Source organism: Chiloscyllium plagiosum, chromosome 35 (genome assembly GCF_004010195.1).
Source record: "Chiloscyllium plagiosum isolate BGI_BamShark_2017 chromosome 35, ASM401019v2, whole genome shotgun sequence".
In the NCBI taxonomy this organism is placed as follows: Eukaryota; Metazoa; Chordata; class Chondrichthyes; order Orectolobiformes; family Hemiscylliidae; genus Chiloscyllium; species Chiloscyllium plagiosum.
This window is the reverse complement of record NC_057744.1, coordinates 6,967,608-6,981,223: the sequence shown is the minus strand read 5'-3', so window position 1 is coordinate 6,981,223 and position 13,616 is coordinate 6,967,608. Positions and strand designations below refer to the sequence as shown.

Here is a 13,616-nt window from a genome sequence, read left to right as displayed (position 1 = left end):
ATTGGCAGGTAGGACAGGTCATGAGGACAGTGCTGAGCTGGAAGGTTGGAACTGGGGTAAGGTGGGTGGGAGGGGAAATGAGGAAACTGGCAAAGTCCACATTGATGCCCTGGGGTTGAAGTGTTCCAAGGCGGAAGATGAGGTTATCAAGGGATATGGGTCCAAGGCAGACACACGGAGTTAAGTCACAGATCAGCAGAGCAGGCTTGAGGGGCTGAATGGCTTACTCATGTTCCTATGAAGGATAGGCACCCATGTGTCCAGAGTATTAACCTGGACAGCTGGACAACATGTTGCCACCAAGTCCCTGAGTATTGTATAAGCCTTCGGAGAGCTTCCACCAGCCAGAATGTTTACATCAATGTCTCTTCAAAGAAGGAGAAAGGGAAGAAAACTGGAAGGACAGCACCTCGGTCTTTCCAAAACTACTTGATGACTGAATCCGGAGTTAACTCTAGTCTACAGGGAATCTGCCAGCATAAATACACCAGGAATCTGACTAATCAAATTTGTTAATGTCCTGGCCTTTTGCTTCTAGTAACTCTTGGACAAACTGATGACAAAGTTTAAATGCAAAGAAATGTAGGGTAGACAGATGTCCAAATGAGCAGTCTGTTTTAATTTGAAAAAAAAAAGTTAACACTGTTGGCCAGGCTCACATTTGAACTAAAAAACAATTGAAACCTGATTCACGTTTCATCTTTAGAAACTAATTATAAATCCAACCCACACTGAAGGAATAAAAATCTTGGGTTTCTGCTATATGTAAAGCTCCTTCATAAATGCATTTCCAGAAGAGAAGTCATGAAAATAGTGGTCAACTAACCTGTCAATTAATTGTCAATTACGAAAGAGAGAGAGCATAAGGATGGCTGGTGCAGGAATGGTGACTGTCACAATAGTTTAAGAAGGATGAGCACAAAGGAAATTTGAAAACTGTGTCAGCCCTGAGGCTAGTATCTGAGCCAGGGGGTCGATTAGCTCAGTTGGCTGGACAGTTGGCAGAGTGATGTTAACGGGATGTGTTCAATCTCTTCACTCACTGAGGTTACAATGAAGGATTCTCCTCCTCAACCTCTCTCCTTACCTGAGGTGTGGTGACCCTCAGGTTAAACTCATTACCAGTCATGTGTGTCTGTCTCTCTCTCCCTCTATCAACTTTACTTCATTTTATGGGAATCACTGAAGCTTTTGATTGAGCTTTCTACGTACCTTCCCAAAATGGGAGAAAGGTTATTTAAAAGACAAAAAAAAAGAAATTGGGAGGTTTCTGCCTTATTGTCTCTGGTCTTTGAATAATGTTTAAAGCACACTCAGGCCGTTCAGATGACAATAGAGAGAGCCTTAGAATTCTGTCAACATTGGTGTTACACATATTAACATTCCAAATCTAGTCCTTTACTTTTTGCTTTTCTTTAACATGTACACTTTGTTTTGCAATACACAAATTACTTTGTGTTTCAGCTCCAATACTTACCGAGACCTGAGGAAGAGTGTCTATGTGCCGTACACCCAGGGGAAGTGGGAAGGGGAGCTCGGGACAGATATCGTCTGTGTTCCACACGGCCCGAACGTCTCAGTCAGAGCAAACATTGCTGCCATCACAGAGTCAGACAAATTCTTCATCAATGGCTCCAACTGGGAGGGGATTCTGGGACTGGCATATGCTGAAATTGCCAGGGTAAGCTTTGAGTATTCTGCAATGATTTGGTACTTATATCTGATAACACCCAAAAAGTGAAAGCTTATATCGCTGTGTTTTCATTCCCTTTTCATTTATTAAGCCATGATTGATAAAGCAAATACATGGAGTTAAGAGGTAGAAATGTCATTAAAAGTATACGTACCTTTACTTGTAGTTGTAAGTAAAATTCATTAGGTCATTCTAAAACAAGCCGATAGCAGTATAATGGTTACGCTACTTGACTAATAATGAAAGTAACTTTTTATTCAATCATGGTACAGGGAGAAGGGAGTGGTGAGCTACCTTCTTGAATAGCTGCAGTCCATGTAGGTAAGTAGCCCAGCTGCAGGTAGACCCATAATGCTATTAAAGAGGAAATTCCAGGATTTTGGCTCAGTGACAGTGAAGGAAAGGTGATATACTTCCAAGTCAGAATGGTGAATGGTTTAGTGGGGAACGTGCAGGTGGTGGTGTTGCCATGTTTCAGCTGCCCTTGTCCTTCAACATGATAGTTGTGGGCTTGCAAGGTGCTGTCTAACAAACGTATATAAATTGCATTTCGATGCTACCACACATTACCTCTGGACACCTCACCCCCACCAAGTGTTTTACTGCCATTATAGTCAAGTGAATTGCCATCACTGTCATGACATGGAAAATATAGCAGCCAGTTTGAGGAGAGCAGGCTATCACTTTAATGACCAAATCATCTGAATTATAAAGTCTGATTTCATTACATTGTCTCTCACAGCGATTCAGCAAACATGACTTGAAATCCTGCTACATCAGTTTGAGATTGAAAAACTGATATCATTATAAGTGACTATGAAACTGTAAGATTCACTTAACCAGTTCACCTTAAGATATTCTACTTGTCTTTCATGGGACCTGAGGTGGCATGTGGCTCAATGATTAGTACTGCTGCATCCCAGCACCAGGAACCTGAGTTCCATTCCAGCCTCAGGTGACTGTTTGTGTGGAGTTTGCACATTGTCCCTGTGTCTGTGTGGGTTTGCTCCCACAGTCCAGGGATGTGTAGGTTCGGTGGTTTGGCCAATCTGAATTGCCCATAGCGTCCAAGGATATGACAGCTAAATGAATTAGCCGAGGGAAATGTTGGGTTACAGGGATTGGGTGGGATGCCCTTTAGAGGGTTGGTGCAGACAGTATGGCCTCTTTACGGATTCTATGACCAACTGCTCACTGAAGTAGTCTAGCAAGCCACTTAGCCTAAGGAGTAGAATCACCTCCTCTGAGAGCAACTGGACATCAGCAGTGTGAACTGACAGCATCCACATTCTGAAAACAACTAAAAGAAAGTTAAACTGCTGCCTATGCACAAATTTTCACTTTTTAGCAACTTCACAATTCTGCCTGGAATCCCTGAGGAGCAGCAGCTCGATATCATAAACCAGGTCTGTCCTTGAGCAGCACTTGCTTGGAGTCTGTTCTGCGTGCAGTCTGGCATTGTGCCTCAGGTTTGATGACGGTGCAGTTATTTTTGGACGTCAGAACCATTGACTGTGGAGTGAGGGAGAGAGAGGAAGTGTAGAGTGTGCTGTGCTGAACAATGACTTCCTCTTGCAGGATACCAGTTACAGGAATCAGGGCAGTGAGAGAGAATCTCATACTCCAACCAGATTAAGTTCCGATTGGCACCCATACTCTGACAAGAACTAGACAGGATGTTATCACAGAATTTAATTCTGCAGCTCAATCCTATAAAAAATGTTCCTACCATCAAATATTTAGGAGAAGCATAAATGCTGTAAAAATGTACGATTAACAATTCTTATTTATCAGATTTAATTTCTAAAGTCATTATCAGGAAATAATACAGTACTGATTACTGTGAGTTTCCCCTAAAGCGTATGGATTTGGTTATATGTTACTGGATTGCAGTGTTTAACCCTCATTTCCTGAAAAATGTGACTTCTGTTTTGTCCATGGATGTCATTGGCTGGACAAACATTGAGTGCCCATCTTTAATTACCTGGAGGACAGTTAAGAGTCAGCCACGTTGTTGTAGGTCTGGAGTCATGTGCAGATGAGACTAGGTAAGAACAGGTATGGAGAGGTTGTTTCCCCTTGCAGGAACAGTCTTAACAGGCTGACTAGCCCATATTCTGCTCTTATATCTTGGGGAGTCATGGTCAATGGTTCTCAACCACCCTACACGCCCTCTGTATTTCCTACTCATTCCTGACATCTTTCCTGACTTGTGGGTGTGCGGTGGGGGGGAGGTGTGGTGTGGGGGAGGTGCGGTGTGGAGCAGAACTCTGGCTGACTACAGTCCCCCTTGACTAGGTTAAGGATGACTCCCCTTAGACTTTCAGACATGGCAGTTTGGTGGAAGCACATGTGTTCTGTTTAATAGATAGGATGCTGCTACATGTCATGTGACACAATGCTACATGCCATATACCAATATGACTTGACTATTCAATTCTGACGAGTGTGGCAAGCTGCCTGGCCTCTACCTTTTGCAGAAAGGCATGCCAGAGATATTGTGAACTTCCAAGTAAGTGCAAAGGGTTGGGATATCTGGTCAGCATGGACAGGTTGGACCGAAGGGTCTGGTTCCATGCTGTACATCTCTATGACTATGACTTAAGTGAGCCAAAAGTGCAAAGGTATACTTTGTTCCAACACGTGGTGTGAGTGCCTGTCCCTGCCTACAAAGTAGCCTGGCAGCAGCATTACAGTGTCAGGTCTCGCTGTGTTCCACATCGCACCCGTGAAGTGTTCATATTGGAGAGTGTACATTTGTCTGAGATGTGCCTGATGATGTGGTGAAGCTGGTACCTGACTGGTGACGATGTCAGTAGATGGTCACAACCCATGGAGCGTTCTGGCCAACGTGTTTGCCCACCATGAAGGCAGCTCATTGGTGCATTATGGTCCTTAGTTGCCCATTCATCTCCTACGTAAGGGCCTTAATTGCTGGTGGGTTGAGAAACTCCACAGTGGACCTTCTCACCAAGAACATAATTGGTGAGGTGGTGAGAAGATGGTGAGTATTTCACCAGAGCTCAATAATTTCCTTACCTCATCACCTTTTTGCCCAGAATTGGAAAAGTCCACCCATTGACTCGATTTGGCACAGAAGCTGCCAGACCCGCTTAACATTTTGAACACTTTCTGTCTTCGTTACAGATTTCCAGTATTTTGTTCTTAGAGTCACAGAGATGTACAGCACAGAAACAGACCATTCGGTCCAACTAGTCCATGTCAACCATGCCAATCCTAAATTAATCTCGTCCCATTTGCCAGCATTTGGCCTATATCCCTCTAAACTCTTCCTATTGATATACCCACCCAGATGTCTTTTAAATGTTGTAATTGTACCAGCCTCCACCACTTCCTCTGGCAGCTCATTCCATACACGCACCACCCTCTGCATGAAATTATTGCCTCTTAGGTCCCTTTTATATCTTTCCCTTCTCATCTTAAATCTATGCGCTCTAGTTCTGGACTCCCCCACCCCAGGGAAAAAGACCTTGTCTGTTTACACTACCATCCCCTCATGATTTTATAAACCTTTCTAAGGTCACCCCTCAGCCTCTGACACTCTAGGGAAAACAGCCCTAGCCTATTCAACCTCTCCCTATAGCTCAAATTCTCCAACCATGGCAACACCCGAGTAAATCTTTTCTGAACCCTTTTAAGTTTCACAACATCCTTCTTATAGCAGGGAAATTGGAATTTGCACATAATATTCCAAAGGTGGTCTAACCAATGTCCTGTACAGCTGCAACATGACCTCCCAACTCCTATACTCAATGCACTGGCCAATAAAGTAGAGCATACCAAACACCTTCCTCGCTATCCTATTCACCTACGACTCCACTTTCAAGGAGCTATGAACCTGCCTCCCAAGGTCTCGTTTTTCGTCAACACTCCCATTAGGTATATAAGTCCTGCCCTAATTTCCAAAATGCAGCATCTCACATTTTTGTATTAACTTGTAGAAAGACTCTAACTGTGTATTTAATTACATGATTAATCATGAGAGATGGTTAGTATTTATATCTTGAGGAGCTGCACAACAGTAACACAAAAACATGTGGACAAGCCTGTTGTAAACTCTTTGAGACACCTGACCTGTTGTGAACATAAAGCACTCCAAGACATACTCCCTCCCCACCCCCCGCCCCACATTTGCTCAGATGCATCAAGGTTTTCCTTGCATTCATTGAAAGTGTCCGAGTGCTCAGTTGCAGACTGGACTTGTGTATGTGTCTTTCAAGTTTTCCTTTTGATACCCCACAGCAGCAAAGTGAGGGACTGTAATAGCTTTCCTCACATGCGGATCTGTTGATTTTTGACACCAATACTCTCCTTCCTCCCCTGCTGTAGTGCTGGAAGAACTGGATCAGGTTCTAATGAGTGTTTCCCGCATTGAACTGGCAATCTTGTACTGCAGATCATACACTGATGTTTCAGCTAATGTAGCCTTAGGGGAAGGTACAATGCAAAGCACTTAGCTGAAAGGTTGCCTATGATCTGGTGACAGAAGAGAGATGATTATTTTCTATTGTGCCTGTGCTCATCTGGGGAGGACATGAAGAATATTTCATATTTCAGTCCCTCCTCCCAACCCAGAGTCAACATTAACCACTGTAAGATTATCTTATGCACAGAAAAGCTCCCTCTGTACTGTTCCAATGTCTAATCTTGGAAGCATATCACTACTGCAACAGAATGGAGCTTTTATTTCCCATGCTATCTATCCTGTGTGTTCTCTGTGTGAGATTGCCAATTTTCTGCTGCATTAAGGGCAGTTTTGTGCTGTATCTAATAAGAAATATATTAGAGCTGTGGAAACGGAGTTCACACAGGACCTTTATAGCCATCATCATGAGAATCCTATCATTCTTAGCTCAACATGAACCAAGATGCCAGTGTAAAGCCATATTGAGATTGATGGTGAGTTTACGTAGAAACCAAATTATTTACATGGAAGAACTGCAATGAATCTGAGCCAAATTGATACTCAACCTTCTTCATGTGTCAGAGTTGAAAAGTGTGGCACTGGAAAAGCACAGCGGGTCAGGCAGCATCCAAGGAGCAGGAGAGTTGATGTTTCGGGCATAAGCTCTTCATCAGGAATATGGAGGGGGAATGGGGCTGAGAGATAAATAGGGGGTTGGGGGCGGGGGGAAGGTAGGTGGGAGGGAAGTAGGTGGAGGCAGATAGGGGATTAGAGTGGTGCTGGAAAAGCACAGCAGTTCAGGCAGCATTCAAGGAGCAGGAAAGTCGATGTTTTGGGCATCAAATGCTGCCTGATGCCCCTCAGATGCTGCTGTGCTTTTCCAGCACCACTCTAATCCAGAATCTGGTTTCAAGCATCTGCAATCATTGTTTTTATCTGGATGCAGATAGGGGGTGACTGTGATAGGTCGATGAGGAGGGTGGAGCGGACAGGTGGGAAGGAATATGGACAGGTAGGACATGTGCCACTATGGCCTAGACTTTTCAATTTGGTATTATCTTAACACTAATGTCGAAAAAATGCAATTGCATTTATGTAGTGTCTTAAGTGCAACACAATATCCCACATAATCAAGCAAATTTAGCATTGAGCCATGTAAGGAGATATTGGGACAGAGGACCAAAAGTGTAGTCAAAGGGGCAAGTTTTAAACAGCATCTTAAGAGAAGAGAAGAGAAAGAGGCAAATCCTATGCTTAAGACTCAGGCAGCTGAGTGCATGCTCGTCACTTCTGGACTAATTATATCGGGGATGGCCACAATTAGAAGGACACATTGAGCTTTAGAGATTTTGGGCCAGAAGACCTGTTCCTGGGCTGTCCTGTTCTAGACAGACATGATTCCAGAGGTAGCGAGGGGTGAAGGCACGGGGAGAACAAGGGTGAGAGTTTTTGTATTGAAGCAATTCCAGGCTGGGTGCTGGTGCGAGTTTGTGAGAACTGGAATCGGTATACTCCAAGATCGCAACAGCAGTGTTCTGATTGAGCTCAACTATGCAGATTGTAAACCATGTGTTAACTTATCCCAGAATGGGCCAAATAGGGAGAAAACAAAGCACTAACCAATTTCAATTTAAAGGGGAACTGCATTATTTGAATTACCGCACATATTATTTGAATTTATTTACGTTTCTGTGCATATTGATGTCTCATTCATTCATTATTCACACATATTTTTGCAGCCTGGATTTCTGTTTGCATTTCAGCATGAACACAAATATTTTCTGAGAAGTCATTCAGTGATATCAAGAATAAGGAGTGTTGTACTCCATAAGCACTTTTAATGCTGTTGATGTCAACAATTGAGCTTCTGGGCTGCTTTTTGTCAGAAATATCTCGAAGGAATATTACAACACGAAGATCAATTTTATGCCTTTAATATGGAAAATCACTCCAAGGTGCATTAGAGAGGTGTATTCAAACCAAAAGCTATTGCCTCTTGAGCCAAAGAAGGGGCAGTGCAGTTGGTGGCCCCTAGATTTCTTGTGGAAGTATGGATGCTGAGGAGGATAAAGTGGTTACAAGGCTAAGAGGTTTAAGAAGGGAATTCCCTAGCCTTTTGGGCTGAGGTAGCTGATGGCTTGACAGGTAGTGGTGGAGTAGGAGGAGTTAGATTGAGCAAGAGGCCAGATTTGGCGAAGCATGATTTTCCCAGAGGAGGTCAGATAGGGAGGAATGAGGCCATGGAAGGATTTGAGGATGAGAATTCTAAATCAAATCGTTCAGCGACTGGAAACCACTAAAGGTTAGGATTGATGGGTGAACCTGCCCTGCGTGAAAAAGAAGTTTAACAAACTTATATGTATCTGGGAAAGAAGCAACTTGTGTTTGTAATTGTCACAATGATGGGCCAGGAGATCAATGTGCCTTAATGTGATTTATTTAAACACACGGCATACTGGCGAATAAACAAAATAAGAGACTTGGCACAACTGCACCAGGGCAGTGTTCTTTTAAGGAAGAGTTGTGGAACCCAAACAAGCCTGAGAGATATCACTAAATGTGATGATGGTTCCCCCCACCCCATGATACTAATTCTGATTATGCAGCAATTCAGATGTTAATATGCAGAGCGCTTCTTCAGTAGCTAGGGCCAAGCATTAATTCACTTTTACAATTTAATCAGCGCAGTGAAAATCAGTTTTAGATTGGATACTTTCTACTTACTGAGGGCTGCCATTGATTGCTGCACAGAGATTCTTGGCAGTCGTTAAATTTTTAATATTTTTTGTGCTTATCGAGACAACTCTACAGAATAGAAGAGCTCTTGGCAGTCAGTATAATCGCAAGCAGTCTCTGACCTGCTCACAGTCCGGACTTAATGGGGAAAAATTCCTTCTTCTGTATGCAAAATCATAATTTTGTTCTTCATAAATTTAGTAGTCTGGAAAATGGAGATCTTTCCCCATTGTGTCTGCATCCAAATCACCTACAATTGCCCTACCCTTCTCCTGCTGTTACATGCCACATTTTGCAAATAAAGAATCTGGAATGAAGAGTCTAATGATGACCATGAATCCATTGTTGATTGTCAGAAAAACCCATCTGGTTCACTAATGTCCTTTAGGAAAAGAAACTGCCATCCTTACCTGGTCTGGCCTACATGTGACTCCAGACTCACAGCAATGGGATTGACTCTTAACTGCCCCCTGGGCAACTAGGGATGGGCAATAAATGACCTAGCTAATGGCACCTATATCGTGTGAGTGGATATAAAAAGTCATCTGTGGGGATGTGGATCACCAGGGAGCCAGAAATGGTGGTGTACTGGGGGAGACTTTGGAGACAGGGAAGAATGAGGCCATGGAGTGTGTTTAAAACAATGTTCAGTGTTTCTTAACCACAGCACTGTCAGACTGGGAGCCAGTGTCCATCAATTAGCAAGGGGGTGACAAGCGAACAGGGCTTGATGCAAATCACAACTGTGGGCAGCAGAGGTATGGAGGAGCTCGGCGTGGTAGTTGGGAGGCTGCCAGGAAGCCATTGAGTCCTGACTGTGAATTTGAAACACAAGCTGTGAAACTGTATCAGTGGATTTTGAACTGCAATTAGAAGTGCGACTGAGCAATGGATGCAATGGCAAATATAAACTCAAACACAATCCCAATTGTACTATCACCAGGAATGGAAATTCAGGCAAATTAGCTATATGCAAACAAACAAACTCATGCACCATTGACCACAGAATCAACAATGAATCTGTGAATATCTGAGGACATTTGTCACTCTTAACAGCAAAAACTGCACTAATCCATTCCCGGGTGATTCTGAGATATTATTGTTGGAAATTCTAATGAAATCCACCACTGATGTGATTGCTTTTTCAGAGTTGTAGCCAGATGAGCTGCTGACAATGTACTGCTGTATCTGTGACTATTAGTTGCATCTCATCAAGTGCAGATGGGATAAGGTGCATAGATTTCAGGTCTGACCTGAATATGTCGCAGTTTAGTTTTGAGGGATTGAAAAGGAGGGTGAGATGTTTAAGGTTGAGGCATTGGTGGATTGGGAGCTAGTGGAGGTCAATTGATGACCAACTTGCTGGTGGGTGAATTGATGCGAGTTAGGGGAAGGATGGCAGAGGTTTTAGACGAGCTCAGACTCACAAACGGTGAAAGATGGGATGCCAGCCAAGGGAGTTGAAATCACCAAGTATGAAAAGACATTTGGTGCAGAGGCTGTGTTAAGAAAACAGTGATGATCTTGTGATGACAAGCAGCAGGTTGAGATTATCAATAAAATAGAAATTTCTAAATATTCCTGAAAAAATATACATTTGTCAAACCTTTAAATGTTGCACTCATTTGGACAAGACACAAGAATTACCAAAGTAACAGGAAGACAACATTTATAATGGATGAGAGGAGAGTACTGATTGGTTGGTAAATGAACTGTGATTGGTAGAGGTGTTGCCATGGAGAATGCACCAAATAATGGCATTTAAAATTTTAAAGGAGAGACATGAAGGTGTGGTACAAGAGGTATTCATAAGGAGAAGATGTCTCAGAAATCTTGTTTTCACGGCTAGGTAAGATATAGTGAAATTCTTGTCTTGTTTCTAAGTGGAGAATAAGGGTGAGACGAGATGTTTGTCACCTAAGTTAAAATCCAATTATTCTTTTTCTCATTTTTACCTGCCTGTCCATGGCAAGGTCAGCATTTATTGCCCATCCCTAACTGCTTTTGAACTGAGTGGTTTCCCAGGCCACTTCAGAAAGCATTAAGAGTCAACTACATTGCTATGAGTCTGCAGCCAGACAGGTAAAGAGGGCAGATGGCCCTGCTTAAATGGACATGAGTGAACCAGTTGAGTTTTTACAACAAAATATCATGTTTATCATGGTCTCCATTACTAAACTACACACTTTCAATTCCAGATTTTTAAAATAACTGGCTCAACTTAAACCACCCAGCTGACATAGTGGGACTTGAGCCTATTTATCCAGAATGTTAATCTGAGCCTGTAGATTACAAACTCAGTGATTTAGCTATGGCACCATCATCTCCCCTTCATGTAGCATGGGATAAAGTTGTATAGTGGATAGAGTGGAATCACTTTGAAACACGAATGAATTGAAGTCCAGATTTCAGTAATAGGAGCATAATAAGTCTCACTATCTGAGAAATAGACTGAGCCAGATACAAATATAAAGGTTCCTTTGATTCATGCGGTTAATATGCAGTTAATGAACTCCTAAAGTGGCAGCTCCGCTCCTATCTGACTTGCACATGAGGAAAGTTAATTCCACTTCTCTGCTCAGAAACAATACGTGAAGCTGTGATTGAACTTGTCAGCAAATGCCAATGAGCTTTCTCGGAATAACATCAATATGAAGAATGCCAGCACAGACGAATCAATCTCATTTATTACTGTAGCATTTCCAGCAATGTTGTCACTAGATTTGCTCAGTGGATCTATATCACTGCATAGTAGGGAAAATTAGAAATGATAAATTATTATTTAGCAAAATGTTTTGCATATCACGCGGGCTAATACTATCACTCTGTGAGATGTAAATTTTAGGTTGAAATTTTGCTCCACTGTATAATCTAGGAAGGCCCAGCGATGTAGTCCTGAGGGAGTGCTGTATTGTTGGAGGTGCCAGCATTCTGTTGAGATGTTCAAATGATGCCCTGTGTGGTGGACTGTAAAGATTTCACAGCACCCCTTTATGTCTAGGCCCAGCAACCCTCCCAGCTCCCATCCTCAGACAGGGCTCAATTTCCAATCAAATTGGCTGAGTGTCAATTTTGGGGACTTCCATGGAGAGCTTCCTTCTGTAGGCCCTGGAGACTTTTCTTGCTTATCTCATTACACGTGAGCCACGCCTCCTCATGACCACTCCTAGGCTATCAGATGTCCGCCAGCTGGGACCTTAAGTGCTTCAGCCATTGATGCCATATTTGACCCTTAGCCGTGCGTTGTGTCAAAGACAGGCACAACGGTCTGAAGCAGCAGCGGGATCACTAACACCAATCAACAAGATTATTGACCTGCTGAGCTCCGCAAGAATAAGTGCCCCTTTCTGCCACCTCATACTCACTTTGACTCTGCTGTGACACCCACCTCCCAACAATGCCAGTTGTCTACTGCTCTCGCAAATGCAAGTAACATCTTCTCTCAGTGACTTTCACCCACCCAAACCCTGCAAATTAATAACCCTCCCTGCCACATGCACTTTCTACCACTGTCTTGGGACATTTCACCACCTTTTCTCAGTGAGGACAACCAGTCCCCATGACTAACCGTGGACCCCTCAATTCTTAATTCATGCTAAATATAATAAACTACTGGATCTTGGTGGCATGGTGGTTAGCATGGCTGCCTTGTAGCACCAAGGGCATGGGTTCAGTTCCACCCTTGGGTGGGTGAAATTAGAAATTGCATGATGCCCAGTTATAGTCAAACAGGTTTAGTTGAAAGCTTGTACTTTCGAATAAACCTGTTGGATTATAATTTGGTATTTTGTGATTTTTAATTTAGTCCACCCCAGTCCAACACCAGCACCTACACATCATAGCTTCCTTTGGGTGACTGTGTGGATTTTGCATGTTCTCCCCCCCTTCTGATTTCACTCCACAAACGCTGTCAGACCTGCTGAGAGCTTTTTGAGCAATTTCTGTTTTTGTTTGCCGAATGCAAAGTGTATTTACACAATGCATTTGACAACGTAAGGATGGTCTGGAAATGCTATTGAAATTTACAGCGATTTGAAATATTTGTTGAGATGTAGTCACTGTGGCAACGTAGACAATTCTGAGCACAACCAACACCCACGAACAGAAATGTGATAACGCTCAGGATCGAATGACCAGACTCAATAGTGTAAACGACAGGAGTCAGCTCTCAATGCCTGCAACACTAATTCCAATCTAAAATAAACATTAGTATAAAAACAGCTTGAGCTAAGTCATTATCTAGATGAGATAATGACCAGATACATTTTTTTGAGCAGTGTTATTTGAGGGATAAATATTGGCCAGAACACTGGTGCACCAATGTGCATTGAACAGGATTCTAATGAGCTGGCTTTCACTCTTGTGCTCATCTGTTTACAGAATTGTTCATTTTTATGATGATATTTGTAATCTTATTTCATATTTAGTCCTTGTGTATTTTCAGTTTGCAATCTGGCTGTGCAAATAAGAAGGAAAAATATTGCAAATGTCTCATAAACCTAACTAATTTACTGAAGGGATGGATTCAGGGCTCTCTCTGTCTGCTTTCTTTGAAGGTCACACCTTGGTTTTACATTTTAATGAGAGTTGCAAGGCGATGAATTAAATGGGGTTGCCTGTGGTTGTGCAAATGGCATGGGCTGGCAATTTTTTTTGCCTTTTGTCAAAAATTGATAGAGTAAAAGCAACCCATTTAGCTGTCCGTGCTATCATAGTTGACAGCATGAAAGGGCTCTATTTATTTGCCTAAACAGCTTGAAA

The 13,616-nt window shown here is 42.7% G+C and overlaps 1 protein-coding gene across 2 annotated transcripts in view; it reads left to right on the top strand.

Moving 5' to 3' along the window:
- Window positions 1-13,616, top strand: part of bace1 (beta-secretase 1) — a 118,453-nt gene that overhangs the window by 58,405 nt on the left and 46,432 nt on the right. For both annotated transcript variants that reach the window (XR_006309361.1, XM_043676578.1), the window contains exon 3: window positions 1,465-1,681. Coding sequence is in view for 1 of the 2 variants with exons in the window: in XM_043676578.1 (XP_043532513.1) it covers window positions 1,465-1,681 (217 nt within the window). In the remaining variant the exon portion in view is untranslated. The remainder of the gene's footprint in view (window positions 1-1,464; window positions 1,682-13,616) is intronic.